Source organism: Leptosomus discolor, chromosome 2, assembly GCF_034619465.1.
Source record: "Leptosomus discolor isolate bLepDis1 chromosome 2, bLepDis1.hap2, whole genome shotgun sequence".
Lineage (NCBI taxonomy): Eukaryota > Metazoa > Chordata > Aves > Leptosomiformes > Leptosomidae > Leptosomus > Leptosomus discolor.
Genome location: NC_141392.1, coordinates 10692685 through 10701828, shown reverse-complemented (window position 1 = coordinate 10701828; position 9144 = coordinate 10692685). Strand labels below are relative to the sequence as shown.

The 9144-nt window shown below is 49.0% G+C and overlaps 1 protein-coding gene across 1 annotated transcript; it reads right to left on the bottom strand.

Annotated features, from left to right (window-relative positions):
* Positions 1-3286: 3286 nt before the first annotated feature.
* On the bottom strand, positions 3287-8023 carry SERTAD4 (SERTA domain containing 4). Its single transcript, XM_086460972.1, has 3 exons — positions 7843-8023; positions 7175-7290; positions 3287-4039 (listed from the first exon to the last, which is right to left on the bottom strand). The coding sequence occupies exons 1-3, from the start codon at positions 8021-8023 to the stop codon at positions 3287-3289; spliced, it is 1050 nt and encodes a 349-aa protein (XP_086317098.1).
* Between the last annotated feature and the right edge of the window lie 1121 nt (positions 8024-9144).

The window sequence follows — 9144 nt, the reverse complement described above, 5'->3', positions numbered from 1 at the left end:
GCACCTTGTGACAGAGAGGGAAAATCTCTGTAGAGAGAAGCTTTTCTGTCCAGTTCTTCCAGGCAGGTAGGCCACGCTCAAGTTCAGGAGCACTCATTTAGCAGTGATGTGTGGGACACACAGATGAAAGGCAATAGCGTAATCTTGAAATTGAACCATTTCTTGAAAATTTGTGATACTAGCAAAACATCCTTAGTACTGGAGTGTGTAATGGTAAAGAGGCCTATCAGGTTTACACTCTTCACATGCCATAAATCAAACCAAATTTAAACCACGAAATCCATCCAGCCTAGCCCAGGTTAGAAATTCTATCAAAGTCTATTGGATTTCTGACAACTGGACAAGGGTGTTTCCAACTCCCTTTTCTAACATGAAACACCTCTGTCTCTTCTGAAGCAAACAGGATAACTCAGTGGACTCCTGAGTCCAATACATCTACTTTCAGTATTTGCTATTATTTTGTGAGGCAGGTTCCAGAGAAAGGCATAAAAGAGCACTTGTCCTTAGGCCAACCTTCATTAGACAACATTTCATCCCTTACAGACCCTGACAACACGCAGTAAGACTGTCCAGAGCTGCAACAGGTTAATTTCTAGGTGTCTCTGGAACTAAAGAAGCTGTTGGAGATGCCAAAGTAGACAGTGTTCTGCTGATCCATCACTTCAGCTGGTGCAAATTCATCTCAGAAGACTCTGCAATAGGTTATGTGCGCAGGCTTGTTCTTGAAGACCAAGGAGCCCCTTGGGGTCAAAACGCTTTCAGCCCCACCAGAAGCGTTACCTCATTTGTGGTTTGGACAGCGTTTGGCCAGGCGTTTTCCTTGGCCGTACGTGCAAGTCCACAGAGAAGTCTGTTGCTTCAGACTGTCCTAAAGGCTCCTGAAAACCTGAGAAGGCTGAGCTCCATTATGGACTCAGCCTGAGGTGCACAGTCAGCTGCAGCGTAACCTCTTCAGCAGGGAGCAGTTTGATTAAAGGGCAGTTCCTTAGGCGAGGGAGGGAAACATGGGGGAAAGGACTCAGTAGCCATTGGAGATGTAAAATTAAAATGAATTTTGTCATTTTAATAAATATATATCAAGGAAATTTCACTTTACTACAACAACACATTAGTATACAAGCATCTAATATTTAAGCTTAAAACATCAAGTGTTTATCAAATATTGGAAAAGAGCAGATGTTACTAGACTATCCGGGTATAACAGAAGAAAAATCAGGGTTTTTAAAAAATTGGTCCTTCTGGACAATTGTCTAAACGATGATCCTACTCATACACTGTATGAATGAGATCTATATTTAATATTATTATTATTAATAAAAAAAGCTTCTGTCTTGGAGAAATCAGGTGGGACTTATACTTTCTTTCTTTGCCATTCTTCACAATGATAACCCTTACAGACTTATCAGTTCCAACTCACCTGATCGCATAAAGGTTATCATTGATTTACGTCCTACTGTCTTTGTGGTCACTTTGGCTGGGGGACAGCTTTCTCCTGTGACCACCGGCCTTAGTCACAAAAACTGCCCAGTTTGCAAAGGTGGCTGTGGGGTGCACACACCCCCCAAAATAACCATGGCCCAGGAGGACTCAGCCTGAACCCATGAAACCCAGAGCAGGAGGTCTCTGACCCAGAGACCCGGCTGACTCCAGCGCCAAGCCGGGGGCAGTGCAGGGCGGTGTCCTCCCCTGGGGACCCTTGTGCCCGGCGCCGAGCTGGCTGGTCCCCCAGCACCGAGGTGAATTTCACCCTTTGGACAAGAACCAAGTGGAGAAGATGTCACTTGAGTGCATGATGCTGTGGGAACAGGCAGCTATTGTAAGTCAGCCGTGGCTTGGACGTGGGTATTTTGCCGAGCACATCCCGCCAGTTGTTATGGGGACTGTGGGAACTAATTAATGTGGTGGATCTAAGGCTCCCAATACTCTCGGTCCAACCCCGACTAATGCCTCCTGGGCACTTGAAACAGCACACTTTTGCAAACGGTCTACCTAGGGATGACTAAATGTTGTCCTTAGCCACTGAAATCCCAGCTCATTTCTCCAAAACGTTCTTTTTTAAAATTAAACCCCTTACATTCATTCAGATAAAATTGTGTTTATCGCCACATTATTGATTAACCATTGTGCTTTTTTGCTTTCTTTTCTTGTCTTTTTGAAATCAATGGCAAAAGTCATAGAAAACTCCCGCATGCTTTTGCAATCTAAAAGAGAGAAATTATGCAAAACAGAATAAAGTATAAAACATGCCACTGGTTCATGAACTTCATTATACGAAGAAGGAAAAAAAAGAGCCCCAGCAACAGACAGTTGCCATAGAAACACTCAAGCATCGAATGCTTGTTTACAAGAGACATCTCTCTATTGTTTCTTAAATCCCTTACTAAGGACGGCAAATCAAAAAGCAATTGAGCATCAAAAAGGAAGAACAGAGATATTTGAATAGGAAGTTGAACTCAGTACTTCAAAGGTTAAAGGTTTCTAATAATATTGATCCACCCTGTGGGTTATTTTTTTTTCTCTGTTTAGGTTAAATCCCTGCTGTATCACTGATTTATACTTAATTTTCACGCTGGCAAAAATTAAGACAAAAAGTAAGGCACCAAAAAAAAACCTGCCCTGTATAACAACAAGCCTTATTAGTTATTATAGCCGAGGTGAAAACATGCAAGTACTTGAGATGCATGTTGTGTTTCTGATTAACATCCCATAAACAGGTTATTTCTTTACGCTATGTCCTATTTTGTCAGTTGAACAAGACGCTGAATCCAGGAATTCAAGAGTATCAGTACAAAATGTAAGGATGGTTTATTCCCAGTCCATGAAGACAGTCCTTTGTCAGAACAAATACTGAGTTACAAGGAGCGCATCACCCTTGCTGGTAGCATCAATTTGTTTACCAGACTTCTAATTCCTTGGTAAACATAATGGAGGGTCTTCTTAATTAATGGCAGACTTCTTGGGGGCGGGGATATATAAAGCAATATGTTTTCCCCATCTGGCTGATTGGTATTTTCAGTAACAAAAGCTACACCATAGCTGCACAGACTACAGTGCTAAGCAGGAACACAACTGCGTTCTTTATGAAGTCTCCATATTTATAAATAGCCCGCTGATGCAGATCATGGAGACGCTTTACGCAATCTGCTCTCCAGTCATTTAAAACTACATGTAATGTCTGCGGCATGATTGTATCATTTGTAGAAAACTATAAAAAATCCATTCAAAATAAAAATTCGATAGACAAACGAACATGCTGCGCATGCTTCAGCAGAGCAAGAACGATGCCTCATATTTTACTTCCTTTGCTGCAGCACATTTTATTACTTGGTAAAGATTCCTTTTTCCTTAAGGACTTTTTCCAAGATTCACTTATGTTGCTCTTGTCGTTACATCCAGTCTCAAAATAGTCATAAAATTTGCCTTTACATTCGAGAGCATGGGTGCTTCTCACAGGTTCACAGTTTAGGGTGACGCTCTCTCGCTCAGGTTCATTACTTCCTTTCTCGCCATTAAATTTTGCCTTTTCCTGATTACTGTGAGACGTGGCATTAGTGATGAATATTTCATTAGCAGGTATCTGGTCATCACTCCTGTAAGAAGGGGCACTGCCAATGTCATAATCCACCTGCTGGGAACAGCTTGGCAAAGAAATGGGGGGAGAGGGGGAGGAGGAGGAGGAGGAAGAAGAGGAAGTATTTTCTGTACTAGCATTAACAGAGTAGGGTAGATTTAAATAGTGACTGCCACACTCTTGATAGAAGCAGCATGTGTGGAGCTTCTCGTACTCTTCCTTTGCCATCCGAAGGCGTTTTCTGTAAGGACAGTCCTGAGGCACAAACCACTCTTGTGGCGAGGTGCCACTGAAGGAGCAGGCAGAGAAGCACCAGTTGTTCTGCATGATGATTTCTCCGTGGATTCTCTTCATTAGATTGTTGATGAGGACGGATCTCCGCAGGTAGACTTCAGGATCATCAATGAATTTCAGCTTTTCCAAAGACATGTAAAGAATATGGGCCCGCTCCTCAAACACGGAGATCGTCTGAAAATGTGAAAGACAGAAGATATGGAACTGAAGGCAACCAGTTTTGTTCCAGGCAAGGAGAAAGAAAACGAAGCAAAGTGTTCCCCCTGTGCCACTACTTTTCTCATTCTCTTTCTGAGGCACCTAAAACTGCCTATTCATTTTGCACACCCATGCGGAGACCTGCTTTTTCTTGGCCACAGCATTCACCCCGGTTTAGGAGGTAAGTAGCTGAGCGTTACACCACAGAGGCAATTGCAGGGCACGAGTCCAGGATGGGAGAGTGAAATCCAGATGCACACATCTGGCTTTTTATTTGCATTTGGGGTTAGAACATAAAATTGTTGTGCAGTTTTGCTCCAGTAATGGCTAGGGGCTTTTTGATGCAAATGGACCCAATTCGATCATCCCCTCTGGGGCTTCTACAAAGCTCTGAAGCCAAGCCACTGTCCCCTCCTGCAGCCTCAAGGTTTGCAAGAGGCAGCCAGCAGCCATCGCCTCACGCAGCAAGTGTCGGCGCATTTCAGCCACTGCCAGTGGAAGAGGCCCTCCAGCGAGGAGGTCTCCATTTGCCAAGCTCCCTTATACTTCTCCTGCGTACAAAAGTGCATGCAGGGAGGGAGGCAGGGAGAAAGCCATCTCAAAGCGTCACAGCATCTGGAGAGCAGCTGTTGGCCTGCGTACTACACCCTGCACTCTATGGGACCAGTGGGAAAGCAGATAGGCAGGGACAAGGTCAGGAAACTAAGAGAGGATAGGGATTTGCAGAAATCCTGGCTCGATGCCCACAGATTTGTTCTCCCTTCCATGGTCCTTCCAGGACTCCCTTTCTCAGCACTGGCAGCATGAGCAGGTTACTGCCCCTGGGAGGCCCCGGATTCTGCGCTGTAATCGCTACCCTGGGAATCAAAATAAGAGAGGGGGCAACGCGTGCTACTGTAAGCACCATTAACTAATTTTCATTTTTAGTAAGAATTTGGTTTGCGTAGGAGGAGAGCAGCACAGCACAAAGAGACTGCTCTAAATCCCCCCCATCTGTGGCTTCATCATTCTTCCCTTTCCCACATGGTTACAGCATTTTTGCAGAGTGGAAGTCGTAGCTATGAGGACTGAAAGAGCTTAAAGCACAGCTGCTTTTCACATCCATTCAGCGCTCCTCAGCCCTCTAGCTCTTTCCACAGCCTGGTCCTGTCTGCAGGGTTTAGAAGCAGCACAGTGCCTCGTAAAAACAAAAATTGGCCGTGTTTTCATGTGAGTTCACAGCTGAAGCTCTTCTTTGTTAGAGAGGGTAATTTTCTATAATAAATGACTCATTTTAAATCATATTAAGCCTGTATGTTAATTTGCATCCTTTATACCTGCTGCAGCAATAGTCAGTGAAGCCATAAAAGCCTGGAGCAACCCGGTAAGCCTTGAACTGGGATTCTCCTGGAGATACGTCCTGGAGGGTCACCAGCAAGAACAAGTTGTCAAAGGCTTTCTACTACAAACATTTGCCAACAGCCCTCTGGAGAGGGGCTCTGGGCCCTACCATCATACCCTCCATGGGACAAGGAATCTCAGAACATAACTCTTTCTTTACTGGGCAGCGAAAGTAAGAAATTCCAAGAAATCTGGTGCACATCGTCCCTCCCCAGAACTCAGTGTTGCAAAACACATTTGTGCTGAACAGAAGAAACCGGTGACCCAGGGTTTCTGACGTGATGCACCTCTACAACAGTACAAAACCAAGCCTGGGAGAGGTCTATCTTACCAATACCGCTACAATTGGGTTTTATGCTGTTAGGAAGGGATAAGTAACTATTCCTCCTATTCGTGAGGAAAATAATGACTGATAAATACCCAACAATCTAGCCAAGAAAAAAACTGGCTGAAATCAGAGAGTGATGTGACATGTGGGAAACACGCTTACCAACCAGAGCATATTTTTCAATCCCCTCAGTGCTATTTATTCATTGCTCTGGAAGCAGACCGGACACTTTCTGGAATCAAGGGCAGGACAGTTTTTCACCTTCCCAGTCAGGTACTTATTTCCAGACAACACTACTTGTAGCTGAAAATTCCTTCGGCTACTGTAAGGTCCTTGGGAAGCGAGCTCAGCGTTACTGCTCACTTCTCCACTGCAGAAATCCCTCCAGGGAAACAGGATCCCACCGGGCAGACATCCCCAGCCAGTGCCCGTGGCAGGGACGAGGCACTCTGTTCTCCTCGCATCTCAGAAAGCTGCCTCTGTGAGGCAGGTAAAGATCACATATGAACTTGCTCCACATCTTGATCTGTTTTATCTTTCCATCTCTGGGGCTCTTGTAGACTATTGCCTCCCATAAGCTGTGCTTCAATCAGATTATATTGTGTCCCCTCTGTCGCCAATTGCACACGGGTAGCACTGGACTGCCATGGGCCAGGTAAGGACGGTGTCTCAAGGCACGAGCTATCCCTAAGGGCATCACTCCAGGCATTCAGTTCCCTACAGGATTGAGCCCTTAATGAACAAGAGCATAAAATCTCTCATAAAAAATGTTAGATTTCAATTTATGTATTCACTGGCCTGGGAAATGTTTGCTCTAATCCCTCCCCTGACAGCTTTCATTAAAAAAAAAAAAAAAAAAAAAAAAAATCTTTCATTTACTAATCTGTTCTTTTGGAGTTATTAGCTTTTTAATAAATAGGATTAAATACTGAAGGAGCTTGTACTCACTTTCCAAGCCATTCTGTTTTCTAGAGGATCTGTGACCCATTTGGGGTACATGGAACCTATTACTATTTTCTCCCCTTGAAAAAGTTGTGAATGAGTGGGGAATCACGAGCCCTTTTTATTTATGTTTTTCCCTTCTGCTGTTTGAATGCTGTTACGGAGCTGTTTCTGTAAGCATGATCTAAACTAGCTACAAACAAAATAATCTGGAAAAGAAAAGTTATTCTCAGCATTCCCATTTACAGTTGTTATAAACGAAGAAATGCCTTTGCTTCTTAAGCAATCTGATGACAATAAAACAATAAATGCGAACAAGTGACAACTATTTGTTTCTGAGCAAACAGCTGGATCATTCTCCCCGTTTCAGCAGAGTATTTCAGCCTTCTGGAAATGGGTCAATCGAGTGTTACTAAGCATCTGAAACTCGGAGTAAAAATAACGACTATTAGAAAACATACTTTATGTGTACAGCTGCTGAGTGGTGGATGAAAATCCTCTTCTTCCACATATTTCCTTTTAAAGTATGTGATCTTGGATGTTGTTACAGGATTTGAAATTCCCCTGTAATGTGATCCTGTGGGTAATAAATCAGATATGACAAATGACATGCGGTTTGCCGGAGGTTCTCCAAACAAAATACTTTTCATTTCCCTTCGCGCTACAGGAGAACTCCGCCGCATATTTTCACATACGCTCGCAGCGACCAGAAACACCCCCTCACCTGCCCAACAACGCCGCTCGCCAGGCGCGCCGCCCCGGGCGGCCGGGGGCTCATTTCTCGGGCAGCGGAGGGAGACGAACCGCCGCCGTCCCCGGGACGCTCGGCTCCGGGGAAAGAAACTTTCCCTCCGGCGGCCCGGCGGGCAGCTGCCTTCCCCGCCGCTCCGGCCGCCCGGCGGCCACGGCGCCCGCCCGGCCCCGCGCACCTGCGGCCCCGCTCGCCCCCGGGCGGGCCCCCGCCTGCAGCCCGCGCCCCCGGGCCCCCCGCCGCCGCCGCCGCCTCCCGCAGGCAGCCGGCGGAGCCGCCGCGCCTCCCTCCGCGGCCGAACCGCCGTCCCCGCGCCCGCCGCCGCCGCCGGGTGTCCGGCCGGGCGCCGCGGCGGCGGCTCGGCGCGGTGCTGCCTACCTGCGGCGGGGGGCCCGGGGGCCGGCGGGGCCGGTGGCGGCGGGGCTGCGGCGGCGGGGCCGGGGGCGGCGGGGCGGCCGCAGCAGGGCGGCTCCCAGAGGGCGCGGTAGGCGGCGAGGTCGGCGGCTCCCTCGGCGGCGATGGGGCGGCCCAGCCGCTGCATGGGCAGCACCAGGGTCATCGCGGGCGACGGCACCTGGAAGCGAAGCAGCGCGGTGAGCGCCCGGCACCCCCTTCACCTGACCCCCCGCCCCGCCGCGGTCCGCCCCCTTGGCAGGCATACCTCTAGACACACGTATATAGGAAACACACGCGCGTAGGGCTTTTTTCCTCCCCCCCCCTCACACGGCAGGAAAACCACCGCAGCCCGCTCCCACAAAAGGCGCGGGGGTCCCCGCCACCGGGAGTTTGTGCGCGCTCCCCCCCGCGCCGCCCCCCCGGGGCCGCTCCCGCCGCCCCCCGGCCCCGCTCCCGCCCCGGCGGCGCTCACACACCGGCGCGGATCCGCTCACTCGCTTCCCATCCTCTCCCGGCGGTGCTGGCACGGCGCGCCCGGCACCCACGGGCGTGCGGGTCCGTGTGCCTGCGGTGCGGGTCCGTGTGTGTGTGCGCGGGTGTGTGTGTGTGCGAGAGAGCGCGCCCAGCAGTTGGGGATCGCGTTTCTTTCTTCTCTCTTCCCTCCCAAACGAAGCAGACAGCGGAGACTTAGGTAGTTGTTTCCACTAGCCCCGATCGGACTGAACTGGATCTGCCTCCAGTCAAAACACTGCGAGACTAAGACAGAAAATTGGCTCCGGTTTCAAGCCGTGAGTTGCGGTCCCACCGGAGCCAAGCACAACATCGGCGGAGCAGGCGGAATATTAAGCAGGAGCGGGGACTCCAGGGCCAGCGCCAGGCTGCGAGCTGCCTCCTGCCGCGACAGCAGGCGGGAGGGGAGGGGAGGGAGCAAACTTTCTGCGAGGGGCAAGGGATGAGTTCATAGTCACCTACTTCTTGGCAGAGGAGCGCGGAACAATGCGCCCAGACGCGGCCCGGCCCCTCCCTCGCCTTCCTCCTCCTCTCTCTAAGAAAGCGGGATGCAGCTTCCCCTCGGTGCAGCCCTCCCGGAGGAAGATGAGGGCCCGAGGAAGCAGCGGGAAGGAGGGGCCGCAGGTGGGCAGGTGGAATCTCAGCAATTGTTTGTGTTAGCAGCTGAGCGCTCCCTGACAAGAGGAAAAAATAAACCGCAGCAGAAGAGGGAGGAAAAATAAATCATTCACATCTGCCCGTTGTTTTCTTAAATCCTGGAAGAATGCGCAAGGC

Coding starts and splice junctions, on each gene's coding strand:
- SERTAD4 (XM_086460972.1), bottom strand. CDS start 8,023: ATGACCCTGGTGCTGCCCATGCAGCGGCTGGGCCGCCCCATCGCCGCC. Junction 7,291..7,842: donor CCCCGGGCCCCCCGCCGCAG/GTAGGCAGCACC, acceptor TATTACCCACAG/GATCACATTACAGGGGAATT. Junction 4,040..7,174: donor TCAGCAGCTGTACACATAAA/GTATGTTTTCTA, acceptor TCACATTTTCAG/ACGATCTCCGTGTTTGAGGA.